General features: G+C 39.0%; 2 protein-coding genes and 1 long non-coding RNA gene across 6 annotated transcripts in view; 2 read left to right on the top strand and 1 right to left on the bottom strand.

Annotated features, from left to right (window-relative positions):
• Positions 1-21772, bottom strand: part of LOC133665394 (uncharacterized) — a 707793-nt gene that overhangs the window by 211051 nt on the left and 474970 nt on the right. The window lies entirely within an intron of this gene.
• Positions 1809-10793, top strand: LOC133664907 (tubulin beta-2 chain-like). 4 transcript variants are annotated; one of them, XM_062069915.1, is made up of 7 exons: positions 1809-2417; positions 3252-3479; positions 4364-4462; positions 9024-9132; positions 9255-9365; positions 9461-9705; positions 9783-10793. In XM_062069915.1, the coding sequence occupies exons 3-7, from the start codon at positions 4406-4408 to the stop codon at positions 10593-10595; spliced, it is 1335 nt and encodes a 444-aa protein (XP_061925899.1). In that variant the 5' UTR covers positions 1809-2417; positions 3252-3479; positions 4364-4405; the 3' UTR covers positions 10596-10793. The 4 variants fall into 4 exon arrangements, with proteins under 4 accessions (XP_061925899.1, XP_061925898.1, XP_061925901.1 ...); XM_062069914.1 differs by lacking the exon at positions 3252-3479 and having other exon boundaries at positions 9783-10792; XM_062069917.1 differs by lacking the exons at positions 3252-3479; positions 9255-9365 and having other exon boundaries at positions 1812-2417; positions 9783-10790.
• Positions 4446-21772, top strand: part of chn1 (chimerin 1) — a 68604-nt gene continuing 51277 nt past the window's right edge. Inside the window, exons 1-2 of the mRNA XM_062069919.1 lie at positions 4446-4462; positions 9024-9132. The gene's annotated coding sequence lies outside the window, so the exon portion shown is untranslated. The remainder of the gene's footprint in view (positions 4463-9023; positions 9133-21772) is intronic.

The following is a 21772-nucleotide window of genomic DNA, read 5'->3' as shown; positions in this document are numbered from 1 at the left end:
ATGAAGTAAAACGTTACACTAAAACCCTACCTGCTAGGGCTGACAGCTAACGTGGACCAGTGGACGTCACTGTTTCTTCACCCTCTAACTTGTCTCCATGGCAACCAACTCCTCGCTTAAAAGAGCATCATCTCTGACTGATGTGGCAGAGAAATACGGCTGGACAAAAGTATTGGGACGCTGCTTTGACTGTGATGCTTTACCATATTTCATGGGACCTCCGGTGTATGTTCTGCTCCCATTCTTTTCTCTTCTAGAGGTTGGTGCTGCTTTTGGAATAAGCGCCACAAAAAAGACCAATAAAAAGCAATAATAAAGTATATGATGCTCGCTGAACTGAGCTTCAGTGAGCTAGAAGTCTTGCAATACGCTGATATTTTGCGTATTGTTGGTGTTAAGTTTTGATTCATACTTTTGTTTAAAATCCCAGGAAATGTCAGTGTCTAGTGTACTTTGACTGTACTATCAGCATTGTTGTGTACACCCGATTTGATGTATTTTATTTGTGTGCTGCCTTATACCTTACGCTACGGTGTCAAAGTCATTTTATCTCAGGGGCCACACGGAGGAAAATCTGTGCACACATGGGCCGGACTATAAAAATCCTGGCATTAAAAGTAAAAGATAAAGACAACTTCAGGTTGTTTTCTTTGTCTTACTTTGGCCAAAAAAAGAACAAACACATTCTGAAAATATTACAATAAAAATATAGAAAAAAATACAGAGTAAAGTTTAGATCCATGAAGGAAAGAAGAAAGTGAATGAATGTTTATAACTGAATACATTTACATATGCATAAAAATGTGTTTTCTTTTGTATTATTTTTTTTAATGAATGAAGTAACGTTTATGACAACCTTTTTCCAGAACACAATATAGAATGTGAGATATAACAGGATAATGCATGCATTTATCATTTGTTTTCAAAACACTTACAAAAAAGTGGGACCCCAAAAATGTACTGCGGGACCCCATTTTTATGACTTGATGGGGTCCCCGGGACCCCATTTAGAAAATTCCTAGCGCCAACACTGATTGAGTATTGGTGCCTGCAAAACAGCAGCAGGCGGCTGTGTTCTAATACTAATCATATATCATCCCGGGGGCCATAGATCATTCATAGATCCGGCCCGTGGGCCTTGACTTTGAGACTTAGGCGCTACATATTCTCTACTTTTCTGTATACTTTCCCCAAGGGGCCATAACTGATAAAACATCCAGCACAGTCAAAAGTATTTGGCATCCTGATTAACATACCATAATTACATTGAGAAATTGGTTCCTTTTTGATGAACGGGGGTTTAATCATTTCTCAGCCTTAGGGTTTTAAATTGTATATGCTAGGGATTTGATCATTTACATAATAATGTCTATTTATGGCAGACCTGGGAAAATTAAGGCTTTTCAATCTGGCCCCCCGGACATTCCCAACATTTTTTTTAGATCTTTAAGATGTAAAGTGTAGCTGCCATTATGATGTGCAGTGATGTTTTCTAATGACCGTAAGTCTTCAAGTTTTTCAATGCTTGGAATCTGCACTTTTGCATGTTATACTAGTTACTATGGTCATCTAGTTAGTTACTATGGTCATTTAGTTAGTTACTATGGTCATCTAATTAGTTACTGTGGTAATCTAAGTCTAAGCAGCTCAGAAGGGGCACCAAGCAGCGTGGGTTAAGCTTAGTGCTATATCACATATATCAGATTGTAGGTGGGGTTTTTTTTACCCTTCGCGTTCATATTTAGCTGTGTTTGTTGCATTTTTGCTGCGTTTCGCTTGATTGTAAAATATTTGGATAGAGAGGGGGTGTGACGTTCATATGTTGTCAATATTCAGTGTTTTATCATTCATAGTTAATATTGTAAATCCCACATTCTTTATTTTCATGTACATTCTGGGTGTCTCATTCAGTAAAAAAATGTAAAATTCCATTCCGTTTTTTAAGGCGGTCTGTCATAACGTTTTTAGCATTCAATCAGACATTATTGTGAGGTTTCGTATTAGTGTTCCTAAAAATAGATATACCGGCCCACAGACACATTTTTTTCTCTAAATTTGGCCCCCGAGTCAAAATAATTGCACAGGCCTGATTTATGGTAAAAAAAAGAAGAAAAAAAAGAATCATTTCTAGCCTTTGTGTTGTTAACCTGATGGTGGGAAAAGTCTTGAATTTTGGTAATTAAATCACACAGTAACAAATAAAGGAAACGTTTGATTTCCTGCACTATTATATCATTTTTTTAAAAAAATCAATATTTATACTCTTATTTTTTAACACATTCTTTTGCTTGTCATTTAAAAGCCCCGCCCACCCACCGGTGAGTTCCAGTCTCAACTCGGTTAGCGCATGCTAACTTCATAATGTGAATGTCCCACGTTTGGTGCAATTTACCCTAATCTGGGGATGTTGTGACGAGGTAAGTCGCATTTTAAATGCTTATTTTACCACTTAAATGTTCGGTGACGTGTGGGTGTGCCCGTGTACGCGGCTAGCCTATGTAGCTAAGTATGCTAGCACGCGTTAGCGCCTGTTGTGTTGTGAATGAAGCGCGACGTCATCATGACGTCACGTATTGCTTAAAAAGTACAGTGCATTTGCGTTAAGTGCCAACCTGCTACAAGTGTAATACCCATTTAGTTGTGACATATAGTTTTGTAGTATTCAAAGTATTGAATTAGTAATGATAGTGCCGTAGTATAGCAGTGTTAGTCAAAGTGTGGTCCGCGGACCTTTGGTGGGGCCTGACATAACCCCGAGTGGTCCGTGAGTTACCAAGTAAGTGCTTAAATTAGAAATGATTGTTGATAATAAATCAGTTGATAAGCGCGACATTAAGAATCTATTGTTTGTTGTACAACCAAAAACCATAATATTTTATATTTACAGTAATTAAACAATATTGTACGGATAAGTTTGGCATTGATAATAATGGTAAAGCTAGAGTGTTTTATATACATATTTTTTTTCCATTTTGACATTAATGATAAGTGAGTTTGAATGGGGTTTAAAGGCCTACTGAAACCCACTACTACCGACCACGCAGTCTGATAGTTTATATATCAATGATGAAATCTTAACATTGCAACACATGCCAAACTTATAAAGTGACATTTAAAATTTCCCGGGAAATATCCGGCTGAAACGTCGCGGTATGATGACGTATGCGCGTGACGAAGTCAGGGTAACGGAAGTTATGGTACCCCGTAGAATCCTATACAAAAAGCTCTGTTTTCATTTCATAATTCCACAGTATTCTGGACATCTTTTGCAATTTGTTTAATGAACAATGAAGGCTGCAAAGAAGACAGTTGTAGGTGGGATCGGTGTATTAGCAGCGGACTACAGCAACACAACCAGGAGGACTTTGTTGGAGCTCTAGCCGTGCTAGCCGCCGACCTCACCTTGACTTCCTACGTCTCCGGGCCGCCAAACGCATCGGGTGAAGTCCTTCGTCCTTCTGCCGATCGCTGGAACGCAGGTGAGCACGGGTGTTGATGAGCAAATGAGGGCTGGCTGGCGTAGGTGGAGAGCTAATGTTTTTAGCATAGCTCTGTGCGGTCCGGTTGCTAAGTTAGCTTCAATGGCGTCGTTAGCACAGCATTGTTAACCTTCGCCAGCCTGGAAAGCATTAACCGTGTATTTACATGTCCACGGTTTAATAGTATTGTTGATTTTCTATCTATCCTTCCAGTCAGGGGTTTATTTTTTTTGTTTCTATATGCAGTTAAAGCACGATGCTGAATGTCCATTTCGCGTTCTCGACTCTCATTTTCAAGAGGATATAGTATCCGAGGTGGTTTAAAATACAAATCCGTGATCCAAAATAGAAAAAGGAGAGTGTGGAATCCAATGAGCCAGCTTGTACCTAAGTTACGGTCAGAGCGAAAAAAGATACGTCCATCACTGCCTCTCAAGTCCTTCACTGTAACGTTCCTCATCTACGAATCTTTCATCCTCGCTCAAATTAATGGGGTAATCATCACTTTCTCGGTCCGAATCTCTCTCGCTCCATTGTAAACAATGGGGAATTGTGAGGAATCCTAGCTCCTGTGACGTCACGCTACTTCCGGTACAGGCAAGGCTTTTTTTTAATCAAAGAGCAAAAGTTGCAAACTTTATCGTCGATTTTCTCTACTAAATCCTTTCAGCAAAAATATGGCAATATCGCGAAATGATCAAGTATGACACATAGAATGGATCTGCTATTCCCGTTTAAATAAAAAAAAATCATTTCAGTAGGCCTTTAACTTTGTTAACACATTTTGTATAAACTAACAAGGTTTGACTGATCTTCACATTTTAAAAAAGTGAAATTTCTTTTAACTTCTTACCACTCTCTCCATTTTCTTCAATATTTGTAAGGCAATTTGCTAGAAACACTGAAGACGCAACTTTGCTTCCACGATGAGGGAAATCGTGCACATCCAAGTCGGCCAGTGTGGAAACCAGATGGGTTCTAAGGTAAGAAAATAATGTCTAAATCTTAAATCTTACAAACACCGTTTCCATATGAGTTTGGAAATTGTGTTAGATGTAAATATAAACGGAATACAATGATTTGCAAATCATTTTCAACCCATATTCAGTTGAATATGCTACAAAGACAACATATTTGATGTTCAAACTGATGAACATTTTTTTTTTTTTCAAATAATCATTAACTTCAGAATTTGATGCCAGCAACACGTGACAAAGAAGTTGGGAAAGGTGGCAATAAATACTGATAAAGTTGAGGAACGCTCATCAAACACTTATTTGGAACATCCCACAGGTGAACAAGCTATTTGGGAACAGGCGGGTGCCATGATTGGGTATAAAAGTAGATTCCATGAAATGCTCAGTCATTCACAAACAAGGATGGGGCGAGGGTCATCGATTTGTCAACAAATGTGTGAGCAAATTGTTGAACAGTTTAAGAAAAACCTTTCTCAACCAGCTATTGCAAGGAATTTAGGGATTTCACCATCTACGCTCCGTAATATCATCAAAGGGTTCAGAGAATCTGGAAAAATCACTGCACGTAAGCAGCTAAGCCCGTGACCTTTGATCCCTCAGGCTGCACTGCATCAACAAGCGACATCAGTGTGTAAAGGATATCACCACATGGGCTCAGGAGCACTTCAGAAACGCACTGTCAGTAACTACAGTTGGTCGCTACATCTGTAAGTGCAAGTTAAAACTCCTATGCAAGGCGAAAACCGTTTATGAACAACACCCAGAAACGCCGTCGGCTTCGCTGGGCCTGAGCTCATCTAAGATGGACTGATACAAAGTGGAAAAGTGTTCTGTGGTCTGACGAGTCCACATTTCAAATTGTTTTTGGAAACTGGACGTCGTGTCCTCCGGACCAAAGAGGAAAAGAACCATCCGGATTGTTATAGGCGCAAAGTTGAAAAGCCAGCATCTGTAATGGTATGGGGGTGTATTAGTGCCAGAGACATGGGTAACTTACACATCTGTGAAGGCGCCATTAATGCTGAAAGGTACATACAGGTTTTGGAGCAACATACTGTATGTTGCCATCCAAGCAACGTTACCATGGACGCCCCTGCTTATTTCAGCAAGACAATGCCAAGCCACGTGTTACATCAACGTGGCTTCATAGTAAAAGAGTGCGGGTACTAGACTGGCCTGCCTGTAGTCCAGACCTGTCTCCCATTGAAAATGTGTGGCGCATTATGAAGCCTAAAATACCACAACGGAGACCCCCGGACTGTTGAACAACTTAAGCTGTACATCAAGCAAGAATGGGAAAGAATTCCACCTGAGAAGCTTAAAAAATGTGTCTCCTCAGTTCCCAAACGTTTACTGAGTGTTGTTAAAAGGAAAGGCCATGTAACACAGTGGTGAACATGCCCTTTCCCAACTACTTTGGCACGTGTTGCAGCCATGAAATTCTAAGTTAATTATTATTTGCAAAAAAAAAATAAAGTTTATGAGTTTGAACATCAAATATCTTGTCTTTGTAGTGCATTCAATTGAATATGGGTTGAAAAGGATTTGCAAATAATTGTATTCCGTTTATATTTACATCTAACAATTTCCCAACTCATATGGAAATGGGGTTTGTATGATGATTTTTTTTTTTTTTGTGCATTTTTCAAACCCTTCCTTGTGGCGTTTGAAACATGTTTTGGATAAGCTTTGTTTTTCAATGTTGCATACTTTATTCTCCACAGTCACTTTTTTAACCTGTTTTTTGAGTCTCTGCCAGCTTGGCCGTTAGTAGAGGCCTTCCCAGATTCAATGAAAGTTTATCAAAGTTAACTTATATCGCCCTTTATCACAAATGTCGCAAAGGGTTGCACAAGCCACAACGATCATGTACTTTTTTTTCATGTATATCGGCCGATACTGATCAGTGGCGATCAATCGACGCATCCCTAATAAGTATAAATGTTTTTGTCAACCAATCAATCAAAATGTATTTATATAGCCCTTAATATTGAGGTTAATATTGAATATTAATATTAATATCTTAATATTAATATTAAGATTGCTATTGAAACCACGCTCACCCTCTGAGAAAGAATCTAATTTATCTTTTTAAAACGTGTACATTTTTAATTATATATCTTAAAGTCACCACCGCTATTTTTTTTCTAGACACAGTCCAAAATTAACTTAAAAAAGGTGGTATAGAATTTTCCTGGGGAAAAAATGCATCCGATAGTTAAGTCGTTAGACGTTAGTCCCAGGTGAGTTTCCAGACACACTCTCTTGGCAAAGGGTGAATGTAACGTACAGACTTTTCACAAACATGTATTATGTTACATTATTTATAAAGGTAGAAATTCAGAAACAATAGCCTACGGTAGCTTCATGTTGCTGGCTTGTTGTAACGAGCGGTGAAAACAAACAAACAGTTGAAAACGTGGCCTATTCTTTCTACATTCATAAAACAAATAATATAGTTACAGCTATTTTAGGGAAATATACGGGAACTCGATCGCGATAAAAAAAAACACAATTAAACAGCCAATATTTACGTGGATTAGCAACAGATGAACATCTGAACAAAACCACGAGCGTCATTATCAAAATCAACAATTAAGCGTATTACTTCTATTTGTAGGCTTTTATGTTTGTTTTCCGCCATCGTTCTTAGCAGGCATAGTGTGATATCGTACATTTTTCTTCTCCCTCGATGTCCTAGCAAGGTCCCCGAAATCACTTGATTTAAAAGGCTCCGCGGCCCTCACACTTGGCCCTTCCTGCTTACTTGACGGGGAATTTTGACACCGCTTGATTGACGTGAACGCGTACAAGGGGCAAGGGGGAGTATTTGTAATGAGCCTTAATGTCCAAATAAGGACGTCCACTTCGCTGTGATGTCACAACATAGCCAGACTGCTCGGAAGCAAACACCGAAACTTTATGATTTCATACTTTGACACTGTTTAACCAAGTATTCACCTTTGTGACAACATTTAGAAGTCAGAAAAGACCAATTTCATCATAGCTTCCTTTTAAATTTGTTATCATATATAGGGCTGGGCGGTAAGGCCTTTTATTAATATCTCAATATTTTTAGGCCATGTCACGATACACGACATACATCTGGATATTTTGTCTTAGCCTTGAATGAACACTTGATGGATATAATCACAGCAGTATGATGATTCTATGTGTCTACATTAAAAACATTCTTGTTTACACTGCATTAATATATGCTCATTTTAAACTTTCATGTAGAGAGGGAAATCACAACTAAGTCAATTTACCAAAACTGTATTTATTAAACAGTTATTAAGCAGTGGCACAAACATTCATGTCATTTCAAAACAGAAAGTGCAAGATTGTCAGAGACATTTTAAAACAAGCTATTAGTGCACTTTTGTGCATGATGTCACTAAGATGACATATCAAAACAACACTAAATTGAAGTGCACTTTTTGTACAAAACGCCACTACAATAGATTAAAACAAATAAAGTGCACTTTTGTGCATGATGTCACACAAGATATTTCAATAAGTGTCAAATAAGAATGAGCTGCATAATAGGAAATCAAATAGTGTATGTCCTTCGCTATGTAGTAGGTTACTGCGGACATTATCTCCTTCTGCTGTTGACTATTTGTTTCATACGGTGTTGATGTGGAAATGGTTGCTAGGGCATTTTGTGGGTGTGGCACCGAACGGAGATGTTGACATGCGGAGTTTCAAGCACTCCTCATTCTCTAGCGGGTGACTTTTCAAATGATGCTACACATTAGCAGTAATGCTACTTTTTGTAGCAACGCTTTTGCCGCATACTTGACATATTATGGTTGTCTTTTCAACATCTTCCTGCTTGAAGCCAAACCACCGCCAGACGATGGACCCCCTACTGTTTTTCTTGGGAATTAATTCTTCCTCCATTTGTTACCAGATTGGCACCTTCTCTCTCTCTCTCGTATTACCACTCGCACTACAGCTAACACTACCCATTCCGCTACCTCTCTGCTCCACGAGGGCTTATGACGTTGCACGTGCGACAGTATGTCACGTATGTAAGAAGGTGCGCTTGTTTTATCTCTCTGTGAGAAGGATAGACAAGAGTGAGAAAAGCCTGAAGTGTAGTGCCCGCAGCTAAAAGCAACTGCGTGAGAACGTATACTCGAATATCATGATATAGTCATTTTATATATCGCACAGAGACAAACCCGCGATATATCGAGTATATTCCATATATCGCCCAGCCCTAATCGTATATTATAATGTACAAATGTTTTTACTGTCAACGCTCCTGCTTACTTTTACTTTTTATCACCTGTTTGCAATGAATAAACCAATGAAATTATTTCTAACTTTGTAATACTGTAATTGTAAGTGTATTTAAAAAAACTGAAAAAATGCATTAGTATTATTGCTGATTAGGTATTTTCCATATTGATTTAATAAAACATACTGATTCCAGGAATTTAGGTATTTGCCATGTTAAAATAAAACATTACTGATTCCATGAATGCAAAGAAAGAAACAATTATGATCAAATAATTGAAAGCACTGCCATATCATCCATTACATTTTGGACCTGCAGTTCTGGGAAGTGATCAGCGACGAACACGGCATTGATCCATCTGGGGCTTACCATGGCGATGATGAGCTGCAGCTGCGCAGGATCAACGTCTACTTCAACGAGGCAACAGGTTGGTTGCCCAGCTAAAAAATTAGCAAGACACTACAAAGTGCACATTCATCCATTTAGTTTTCTCACTGTATACATCAGCTTCTGTTCTTGCATTCCTGAACTGGTGTGGTTGAAGTGTAGGGGGCAAATATGTTCCCCGTGCCATTCTTGTGGACTTGGAACCAAGTACCATGGACTGCGTAAGGTCTGGACCTTTGGGTAAAATTTTCAGACCTGACAATTTTGTGTTTGGTGGGTGGCATAAAGCAGTCTGTTAAAGACTGTAGTCTTTTATGTAGTCTAATCAGATTAGGTCAGATGCTCAAATTGTGTGATTGTTCCCTAAGGTAAGGGTGGTGCTGCTAACAACTGGGCCAAAGGTCACTACACTGATGGTGCTGACATGGTTGAATCTGTTGTGGAGGTGGTGCGTAAAGAGTCAGAAAGCTGTGACTGTCTGCAGGGCTTCCAACTCACACACTCGCTTGGTGGTGGAACCGGCTCTGGTATGGGAACCCTACTTATCTACAAGATTCGTGAGGAGTTTCCTGATCGTATCATAAATACCTTCAGTGTGATGCCCTCGCCCAAGGTGAGGGCATTGTTTCATTCAGTGTGATGTTAAATTTCATGATAAAAAGGCTGAAAAGGTTGTGTTTCCGTCCTGAGGTGTCAGATACGGTCGTAGAACCTTACAACTCCACTCTGTCAGTCCATCAGCTTGTTGAAAACACAGATCAAACGTACTGCATCGACAATGAAGCTCTATACCACATCTGCTTCCGCACTCTCAAGCTGAGCACACCCACCTACGGAGACCTGAACCACCTCGTATCGTTCACCATGAGCGGGGTCACTACCTGCCTGCGCTTCCCCGGCCAGCTCAACGCCGACCTCCGCAAACTGGCAGTCAACATGGTGCCTTTCCCCCGCATGCATTTTTTCATGCCGGGCTTCGCCCCTCTGACCAGCAGGGGCAGCCAGCAGTATCGAGCCCTCTCGGTTCGCGACATCACCAAACAAGTGTTCGACTCCAGAAACATGATGGTCGCGTGCGACCCCAGCCAAGGACGCTATCTGGCGGTTACCACAGTGTTCCGTGGCCGCTTATCCATGAAGGAGGTTGATGAGCAAATGCTCACAATCCAAGACAAGAACAGCAGTTACTTTGTGGAGTGGATCCCCAACAACATCAGCACTGCCGTTTGTGACATCCCGCCCCGCGGACTCAAGATGTCCGTCACTTTCATCGGCAACAGTACGGCCATACAGGAGCTGTTCAAGCGCATCTCTGAGCAGTTCACAGCCATGTTCCGCCGCAAGGCCTTCTTGCATTGGTACACAGATCAGGGTATGGATGAGATGGAATTTACTGAAGCCGACAACAACATTAACGATTTAGTATCCGAGTACCAACAGTACCAGGATGCCAAAGCAGACGATGAGGGTGAATTTGAGGAAGAGGCTGAAGAGGGTGCTTGAATTCAACAATGTATCGGAATTTTTATTTTATATTCTAATTTTATAAATAGGTAGACAACCGACCTCTGTTATCGCCAAACCAAGCCAGATGGTGCCACATTCCGTCCTCCTTGCTTAGCGGCATATAGAATAGGAGAATGCTGAACATCAAAGAAGGCAGAGCCATTTGCAAACTTTTATTCCTAGAAATAAACATTTTAAAAGGCACATACTGTACATTTTCTATCTACGACATTTTTTATGTAACTTTTTGCAGCTCTGTCGCCAGAATATTACGGTAAAATTTGCGGCTGGGTTTTAAAATGGAATTAACAAACAGTACCACTGGTTTTTTCGTGGTAAAATTCATGTAACGGAACTGCCAGTTTTTTTTTCACCGTATAACATACTGCAAAAAGTCAGTGTTCAAAAACAAGAAAAAAAAATACAAAAATTAGGGGTATTTTATTTGAACTAAGCAAAATTATCTGCCAATAGAACAAGAAAATGTGGCTTGTCAAGACTTTCCAAAACAAGTAAAATTAGCTAACCTCAATGAACCCAAAAATACCTTAAAATAAGTATATTCTCACTAATAACAAGTGCACTTTTCTTAGTAGAAAAAAAAAGAGACTTTTTTGCTCAATATGTTGAAAAATATTCCTAAATTAAGTAAATATTAGTGCCATTATCATGACATAATGATATGTGCTCGGCATCATGAATTTTTTTTTCATGCTTGAAGTAAGAAATTATTACTTTAAAAAAGTAGTTTTATACTTGTGAGTGTTAATGACACAGCTTTGCATCAGTTGATATTCTAGTTTCAAGCATATTTTACTCAATATAGGTCATCAAAGCTCAGCAACAAGCTGTAATATCTTACTGAGATCATTTAGGACCAAAACCCTTAAAAACAAGTAAAACACTCTAACATAAAATCTGCTTAGTGAGAAGAATTATCTTATCAGACAGAAAATAAGCAAATATCACTCTTATTTGAGATATTTAATCTGACTTAGATTGCAGTTTTTGCAGTTTATATTACTGTATATGAAAAAACATTACTCAAGTTTTTATGTTCAAAAATTGGCAGCTCAGTCGCCAGAATGTTTTCATAAAGGTTGTCATTTTTACAGTCTACAAATTAAAGCATAATCTGCTTTGAAATTATAAATCAAGCAGATACATGATTAAATCATCCATCCATCCATCCATCCATCCATCCATTTTCTACCGCTTGTCCCTTTTGGGGTCGCTGGAGCCTACCTCAGCTGCATTCGGGCGGAAGGCGGGCTACACCCTGGACAAGTCGCCACCTCATCGCAGGGCCAACACTAAATAATAAAGATACACAATTGCATTCAGTACATGTATTTTTAGTGTAAAAATGTAAAGAACAAATACATTTAGTAAGAAAAGATAAAATACTTTATTAACCGTAATTATTCACGGGCCACAGAAAATGAGATGGCAAGCCATATCTGGCCCCCGGGCCCTGAGTTTGGCACGTTTCAAAAGGTAGAGTATAAGCGAGCGTTAAGTTGGCACTTGAATGCATCTACTGAGGTAGCATCTCTTAACTGTTGCCGATTCCAGAGTACTGGAGCACGGAAAATTAAACTTTGATCTACTAAAATATAGTGTAGAAATGCACCCAGTTAATTTATCATCATTATATTTATAGTCTATTGATTACTGCTTCTTAAGATTAATTGCTTGGCTCTGGAGAAATGTCTTCAGCGAGCATCGTCACATGACTCTGTTTCACCAAGCCAGTCAATCAATGTTTACGTATATAGTCTGCCATATATAGCCCCATCCTCGGCTCAGATCCCACATGGGACAATGTGAGAGTCCAGTCCATGTTGGAGCCAACGGGATCCTCCTGCATGTAGACCCGTCGGGGCGCAGAGACGTCACCGACTGATGCATAAGGAGTGGTCAACCCGGGTCCCGAGTTCATGTGCAAGTCCAGTCCTTTGGGAGACCAGCAGGGATCATCTTGAATGGAGACAAGTCAGCAGCGCAGAGACGTCACCAACTGATGCAAAGAAGAGTGGTCCACCCTGGGTCCCAACTTGGAACAGCTAGCGCTTCATCCGTGGAGGCTGACCCGTGGCCACCTGATAACTTCTCCACGCACGAGGGAGACAGAGCTGAAAAGACAGACGGCAGATCAACTGGTCTAAACAGGGGTCTATTTAAAGGCTAGAGCAGGGGTCACCAACGCGGTGCCCGCGGGCACCAGGTCGCCCGTAAGGACCAGATGAGTCGCCCGCGGGCCTGTTCTTAAAAAAAAACAAAAAAAACAACAACAAAAAAAAAACATTAATTTTTATTTTTATTTTTTTAAATAAATTAAATCTACATAGAAAAAACACAAGATACACTTTCAATCAGTGCATCAACCCAAACAACCTCCCCCATGCACACTCATCCACACCCACTCACACAAAAGGGGTTATTTCTTTCTGCTACCAATATTCTGGTTCCCACAACATAGACAACACATCTGCAAGGGACACAGTCCCTGAAGCACACATGATTGTATAGGCTGCTGGTCCACTAACATTTTCATTAATTACTATTTTTTATGTAATTATTTTTATATTGTTTTACTTTCTTTTTCATCCAATAAAATGTTTTTTATTTATTTATCTTATTTTATTTTATTTTTTAAAAAAGGGCCTTATCTTCAACAGACCAGGTTGTCAATGAAATTAGATTTGTTTAAAGGGTTTTTTAAACCAGGCCCAGTCCAGATAATGTCCAAGTCGGACTCAGCAACACACACCTTCATTCATGTACACAGAAAAAAATTAGGGAACACAACAGATTGCATATAATTTATAAACAAAATTACATTTTCAAAATAAGCATTTATGTACAGTCCAGATTATGTCCAGGTCACCCAAATTAGGGAACACAACAACAGATATCATATAATCTATAAACATAATTATACTTTCAAAATAAGCCTTTGAGGACTTCTCAACTTTTTTTTAATGTTTTTTGGCATCATTATCATTTTCAACCATGTAACTTTCTAAAGTTAGAAAATACTGAATAAATGTTTTAAAGAAAGTAATACTAAGTGACTATCTGTTTTTGGCCTTAAAAATAAACATTTTACCGAGTACTATAATTAAATTGACTAAATCATGATTGTCAATGAACTCTCCTAAAATAACAGAAAACACATCAAGCTTCATAAACAAACCAATCCTTAAACACATTTTTTCAACTTCCACCCAAAACAAAGACACAATATGACAATACCAAAACAAATGCAGGGTGGATTCAGGCTCCTGACAACAAAATCAGCAATCATCTGACTCTGTCATATTCCATAATTTTAACATTTTCCCTGTGGGTAGGAAGTTATAAATAATTTTAATTTGAAAATAACGATTTTGCACATCGATAGTGGTTTTATAGATTAGTTTGAATATGGCATCCCATGGCAACGGGCAGTCAAAAAAGTCCTCCCATTTTCCATTTGTGTTGTATGGAGGAAATCTTCAAAGATTTCTTTATTAAATAAAAATTATATATTTTTCTATTTATTTTAGTTCCTTTTTGCCAACTAGAATTTCTTATTAGAGGTTTACAAACTAATAATTTAGTAGTTCCATAATTAATTATTTGTTTCCATCTTTTCCCAATTACTCCAGTTAGTTGATAAAATGAAAAGCTTGAGCAAGCATCACCATACATAGTTCTAAATTCATCATAATTTTACCATTCTCATTGATAATATCATTGACAAAAATGATTCCTCTTTCAAACATATTTTTCCAAAAGAAAGGCTTTCCATCTATTACAATATTAGAGTTCATCCATATTAACTGCTGCAAAATATTGTCTCTTTTTTCTGGCACATAAAATTGAAAACACCACTATGAGTGGATTGTTTCCTTTATGAACCCCGCCATGTTTCCCAGCAGACTCTCTGGGAGGGGATCACTTGTAAAAAAGGATACAATTTCTTTTGATACAGTACATGTTTTTTGTCCAACAGGACATTTGTGTACCACTCAATGTTTAAATACATCTTTGGAACAATTGATGCTTTTAAAGACAGACACATAGCTTCAAGGTTGAGAAGTTTCAGGCCCCCATATTCATACTCTTTGTACAAAACCTTTCTTTTAATCTTTTCTGGTTTGCCGTTCCAGACAAAATCGAAGACCCTCTGCTCATAAATCTTAAAAAAGTTTTGTGATGGAGCTGGTAATGACAAAAACAAATAAATAAATTGAGGAATAATTAACGAGTTGGCAATAGACATTTTACCATACAAGGTTAGGGATTTCCCTTTCTATAATTGCATAATTTTGTCCAGCTTTCTTAGTCGATTATCATAATTTACTGAGCCTAGATCTTCCAGATTTTCTGGGACAACAACACCAAGTATGTTAACTGGTCCATCTGTCCACAAAACAGGCACTTTGCATTCCATTCGAAAGGACGTTCCCTTTAGTTTTCCGATCCTTAACATTTTACATTTATCATAATTAAGCTTAAGGCCAGATTGCTGTGAAAATATGTCCAAAAGATTAAGAAGGTTCCGCAAACAATGAGGAAAAATCTTATCTTTGTGAATCAGCCTTTTCTGACATGAACTTCATCAAGAACAAACACAGAACACGCCTCACTGATGCACATCTGCAAGACTCACTCAGAGTTGCAGTGTCAAGTTACACACCAGAGTACAACACACTAGTTAACAGCATGCAATGCCAGGCTTCCCACTAACTGACAAAGAAAAAGATAACAGATTTGGTGTCCAGTTCAAAGTGTGACATGATTTAAACATTTGAGAGTTTACTTTTGTATTTTACATGAGTTATTATTTGTACAAACATGGTGCAAAGTAATTCATGATTTGTTAAAAAATGTTAGTGGCTAGCTAGTTAAAATGGGATATTGTGATTTCACAAGACTGTCTTAGAAGTGATCATTTGAAAATGTTCAATTTGAAAAATGTGCACTTAGAGAAAATATTAAAATAAAGTGTTGCATATTGATATTTATCTGTTTCTATATATATTTATTGTGAGAAATCATTAAGATGATCAGTGTTTCCACAAAGATAAATATCATTAATTATTAATAATAACAGAGTTAAAGGTAAATTGAGCAAACTGGCTACTTCTGGCAATTTATTTAAGTGTGTATCTAACTGGTAGCCCTTCGCATTAATCAGTACCCAAGAAGTAGCCCTTGGTTTCAAAAAGGTTGGTGACCCCTGGGCTAGAGTATACAAATGAGTTTTAAGATGGGACTTAAATGCGTCTACTGAGGTAGCATCTCTAACTGTTACCGGAAGGGTATTCCAGAGTATCCATCCATCCATCCATTTTCTTCCGCTTATCCGAGGACGGGTCGCCGGGGCAGCAGCCTAAGCAGAGAAGCCCAGACTTCCCTCTCCCCAGCCACTTTGACCAGCTCCTCCCGGGGGATCCCGAGGCGTTCCCAGGCCAGCCGGGAGACATAGTCTTCCCAACATGTCCTGGGTCTTCCACTTGGCCTTCTGCTGGTCGGATGTGATCTAAACACCTCCCTAGGGAGGCGTTCGGGTGGCATCCTGAGCAGATGCCCGAACCACCTCCTCTGGCTTTACTTTAAGCTCCTCCCGGATGACAGAGCTCCTCACCCTATCTCTAAGGGAGTGCACCGCCACACGGCGGAGGAAACTCGTTTCGGCTGCTTGTACCCGTGATCTTGTCCTTTCGGTCATAACCCAAAGCTCATGACCATAGGTGAGGATGGGAACGTAGATCGACCGGTAAATTGAGAGCTTTGCCTTCCGGCTCAGCTCCTTCTTCACCACAACGGATTGATACAGCATCTGCATTATTGAAGACGCTGCACCTATCCGCCTGTCGATCTCACGATCCACTCTTCCCTCACTCGTGAACAAGACTCTGAGGTACTTGAACTCCTCCACTTGGGGAAAGATCTCCTCCCCAACTTGGAGATGGCACTCCACCCTTTTCCAGGCGAAAACCATAGACTCGGACTTAGAGTTGCTGATTCTCATCCCAGTCGCTTCACACTCGGCTGCAAACCGATCCAGTGAGAGCTGAAGATCCTGGCCAGAGTACTGGCGCCTAAATAGAAAACGCTCTAAAGCCTGCAGACTTTTTTGGGGCTCTGGGAATGACTAATAAGCCAGAGTTCTTTGAACGCAGATTTCTGGCCGGGACATATGGTACAATACAATCAGCAAGATGGGATGGAGCTAGACCCTTTAGTATTTTATACATAAGTAAGCATCAATGACGTTGGAATTCACAAATCCAACATAAGCATCAAGACTGTGTGCGACTTGAAGTCAGACTACCTCGTCAATATTTCCTTACAAACTAGAAGAAAAAAAAACATCATGCCAGTGTCAGTAGAAATATTCGCATGTCAGCCTACAAGACTACTGCTTCCAACTAAAGAAAACATTTTACATTGTAGATGTTTTCTATATTTTAGTTGTGCATACGCTTGTATTAGCCATGTCGTCAAAGGTGACTGTAAAATGTGCATCTTTTATTGTACTGTACATGCTGTTGCAGTGTCTCACTTGCACACACCAACTCGAGTTGTAGTGCAGTAACATGAAAAAATAGCTACTAAATAAATCAGAAGTTACTCACTAGTTGCTTAGTACTTGAGTATTTTTTTCCATTGAATGGTTACTCCTACTCAAGTCATTATTTGGATGACCATTTTTACTTAAGTCATATTACTGTAAGTACCTGTAGTCTTAAAGGCCTACTGAAACCCACTACTACCGACCACGCAGTCTGATAGTTTATATATCAATGATGAAATCTTAACATTGCAACACATGCCAATACGGCCGGGTTAACTTATAAAGTGCAATTTTAAATTTCCCGGGAAACTTCCGGCTACGTTTGCGCGTGACGTCACGGGTTGAAGCAGACATTTTGGAATAGCATGGTGGCCAGCTTAAGTCGTCTGTTTTCAACACATCATTCCACAGTATTCTGGACATCTGTGTTGGTGAATCTTTTGCAATTTGTTCAAGTAACCATGGAGACTGCAAAGAAGAAAGCTGTAGGTGGGATCGGTGTATTAGCGGCTGACTACAGCAACACAACCAGAAGGACCTTGAGTTGGATAGCAGACGCGCTACCGTGAGTACAGCTTTGGCTTCCAAACATTTGATCGCTTGCCCGTACGTGCGTGCCGCACGTAACTTTGGGGAAATATATGTTTCTTGCCAACTCTGATGGCGGCCGGGGTGTCGTCGAAAGCTACAACGCCGTCCGCCGCCGTGCCGCTGTCCTCACCTGTCTGGGTTGACTTCCTCTGTCTCCGGGCCGCCGACCGCACCGATCATCGTGGTGAAGTCCTTCGTCGCGCCGTCGATCGCTGGAACGCAGGTGAGCACGGGTGTTGATGAACAGATGAGGGCTGGCGTAGGTGGAGAGCTAATGTTTTTAGCATAGCTCTGTCGAGGTCCCGTAGCTAAGTTAGCTTCAATGGCGTCGTTAGCAACAGCATTGCTAGGCTTCGCCAGGCGGCACAGCATTGACCGTGTGGTTACAGGTCCAGGGTTTGGTAGTATTGTTGATCTTCTGTCTATCCTTCCAGTCAGGGCCTTATTTCTTCTGTTTCTATCTGCAGTTAAGCACGATGCTATCACGTTAGCTCCGTAGCTAAAGTGCTTTGCCGATGTATTGTCGTGGAGATAAAAGTCGCTGTGAATGTCCATTTCGCGTTCTCGACTCTCATTTTCAAGAGGATATAGTATCCAAGGTGGTTTAAAATACAAATCTGTGATCCACAATAGAAAAAAGAGAGAGTGTGGAATCCAATGAGCCCTTGTACCTAAGTTACGGTCAGAGCGAAAAAAGATACGTCCTGCACTGCACTCTAATCCTTCACTCTCACTTTCCTCATCCACGAATCTTTCATCCTGGCTCAAATTAATGGGGTAATCGTCGCTTTCTCGGTCCAAATCGCTCTCTCTGCTGGTGTAAACAATGTGCAAATGTGAGGAGCTCTTCAACCTGTGACGTCACGCTACTTCCGGTACAGGCAAGGCTTTTTTATCAGCGACCAAAAGTTGCGAACTTTATCGTCGATGTTCTCTACTAAATCCTTTCAGCAAAAATATGGCAATATCGCAAAATGATCAAGTATGACACATAGAATGGATCTGCTATCCCCGTTTAAATAAGAACATTTCATTTCAGTAGGCCTTTAAGTACAATTTGTGGCTACTCTACCCACCACTGGTAATGACACAGTGCTCTGGCTTTTAAAAGGCCAACCATTAATGTGACAGTGATGACCTTTTCCAGTTGTATTATATTGTTAATAGTAGCGCTCTTCTTATCCTTACACATTGTTGACTACTCTTGTGTCTTTATGTGGCTCTGGCGGATGTTCGCTGAGACGGATATTGATCCCTGCAGACGTGGTTGTCTGTTCACCCTTTTTATTACCTGTTTCTTCAAATACAAGTCTTATTACTTTTCTATATTGGGTCAAATGTAAGTCGCCATCGCTACAGAATTCCCTGGACAAGTAAGCAATATTATGGGATTAGGGAGACTTAATCAATATTCATTTACACCAAATCTTGAACCTGCTTTGACAGATGCTACCTGTACTATGTTTATCATGCGCAGGTCTTTGCAAGTCTCTCCATCAGGTCCCACAGCATATAATGTTCACTTGCAGTCAGAGTTCTGCTTTTTCTTTAAAGTGGTTTATATCAGTGGTCCCCAACCTTTTTTGCACCACGGACCAGTTTAATGTAGGCCAGGGGTCACCAACCTTTTTGAAACCAAGGGCTACTTCTTGGGTACTGATTAATGCGAAGGGCTACCAGTTAGATACACACTTAAATAAATTGCCAGAAGTAGCCAATTTGCTCAATTTACCTTTAACTCTGTTATTATTAATAATTAATGATATTTATCTTTGTGGAAACACTGATCATCTTAATGATTTCTCACAATAAATATATATAGAAACAGATAAATATCAATATGCAACACTTTATTTTAATATTTTCTCCAAGTGCACATTTTTCAAATTGAACATTTTCAAATGATCACTTCTAAGACAGTCTTGTGAAATCACAATATCCCATTTTAACTAGCTAGCCACTAACATTTTTTAACAAATCATGAATTACTTTGCACCATGTTTGTACAAATAATAACTCATGTAAAATACAAAAGTAAACTCTCAAATGTTTAAATCATGTCACACTTTGAACTGGACACCAAATCTGTTATCTTTTTCTTTGTCAGTTAGTGGGAAGCCTGGCATTGCATGCTGTTAACTAGTGTGTTGTACTCTGGTGTGTAACTTGACACTGCAACTCTGAGTGAGTCTTGCAGATGTGCATCAGTGAGGCGTGTTCTGTGTTTGTTCTTGATGAAGTTCATGTCAGAAAAGGCTGATTCACAAAGATAAGATTTTTCCTCATTGTTTGCGGAACCTTCTTAATCTTTTGGACATATTTTCACAGCAATCTGGCCTTAAGCTTAATTATGATAAATGTAAAATGTTAAGGATCGGAAATCTAAAGGGAACGTCCTTTCGAATGGAATGCAAAGTGCCTGTTTTGTGGACAGATGGACCAGTTAACATACTTGCTGTTGTTGTCCCAGAAAATCTGGAAGATCTAGGCTCAGTAAATTATGATAATCGACTAAGAAAGCTGGACAAAATTATGCAATTATGGAAAGGGAAATCCCTAACCTTGTATGGTAAAATGTCTATTGCCAACTCGTTAATTATTCCTCAATTTATTTATTTGTTTTTGTCATTACCAGCTCCATCACAAAACTTTTTTAAGATTTATGAGCAGAGGGTCTTCGATTTTGTCTGGAACGGCAAACCAGAAAAGATTAAAAGAAAGGTTTTGTACAAAGAGTATGAATATGGGGGCCTGAAACTTCTCAACCTTGAAGCTATGTGTCTGTCTTTAAAAGCATCAATTGTTCCAAAGATGTATTTAAACATTGAGTGGTACACAAATGTCCTGTTGGACAAAAAACATGTACTGTATCAAAATAAATTGTATCCTTTTTTACAAGTGATCCCCTCCCAGAGAGTCTGCTGGGAAACATGGCGGGGTTCATAAAGGAAACAATCCACTCATAGTGGTGTTTTCAATTTTATGTGCCAGAAAAAAGAGACAATATTTTGCAGCAGTTAATATGGATGAACTCTAATATTGTAATAGATGGAAAGCCTTTCTTTTGGAAAAATATGTTTGAAAGAGGAATCATTTTTGTCAATGATATTATCAATGGGAATGGTAAAATTATGATGAATTTAGAACTATGTATGGTGATGCTTGCTCAAGCTTTTCATTTTATCAACTAACTGGAGTAATTGGGAAAAGATGGAAACAAATAATTAATTATGGAACTACTAAATTATTAGTTTGTAAACCTCTAATAAGAAATTCTAGTTGGCAAAAAGGAACTAAAATAAATAGAAAAATATATAATTTTTATTTAATAAAGAAATCTTTGAAGGCTGCCCCATACAACACAAATGGAAAATGGGAGGACTTTTTTGATTGCCCGTTGCCATGGGATGCCATATTCAAACTAATCTATAAAACCACTATCGATGTGCAAAATCGTTATTTTCAAATTAAAATTATTTATAACTTCTTACCCACAGGGAAAATGTTAAAATTATGGAATATGACAGAGTCAGATGATTGCTGATTTTGTTGTCAGGAGCCTGAATCCACCCTGCATTTGTTTTGGTATTGTCATATTGTGTCTTTGTTTTGGGTGGAAGTTGAAAAAATGTGTTTAAGGATTGGTTTGTTTATGAAGCTTGATGTGTTTTCTGTTATTTTAGGAGAGTTCATTGACAATCATGATTTAGTCAATTTAATTATAGTACTCGGTAAAATGTTTATTTGTAAGGCCAAAAACAGATAGTCACTTAGTATTACTTTCTTTAAAACATTTATTCAGTATTTTCTAACTTTAGAAAGTTACATGGTTGAAAATGATAATGATGCCAAAAAACATAAAAAAAAAGTTGAGAAGTCCTCAAAGGCTTATTTTGAAAGTATAATTATGTTTATAGATTATATGATATCTGTTGTTGTGTTCCCTAATTTGAGTGACCTGGACATAATCTGGACTGAACATAAATGCTTATTTTGAAAATGTAATTTTGTT

This window comes from Entelurus aequoreus, linkage group LG14 (assembly GCF_033978785.1).
Source record: "Entelurus aequoreus isolate RoL-2023_Sb linkage group LG14, RoL_Eaeq_v1.1, whole genome shotgun sequence".
NCBI lineage: Eukaryota > Metazoa > Chordata > Actinopteri > Syngnathiformes > Syngnathidae > Entelurus > Entelurus aequoreus.
The sequence above is the reverse complement of the archived record's forward strand: the minus strand, read 5'-3'. Positions and strand labels throughout refer to the sequence as shown.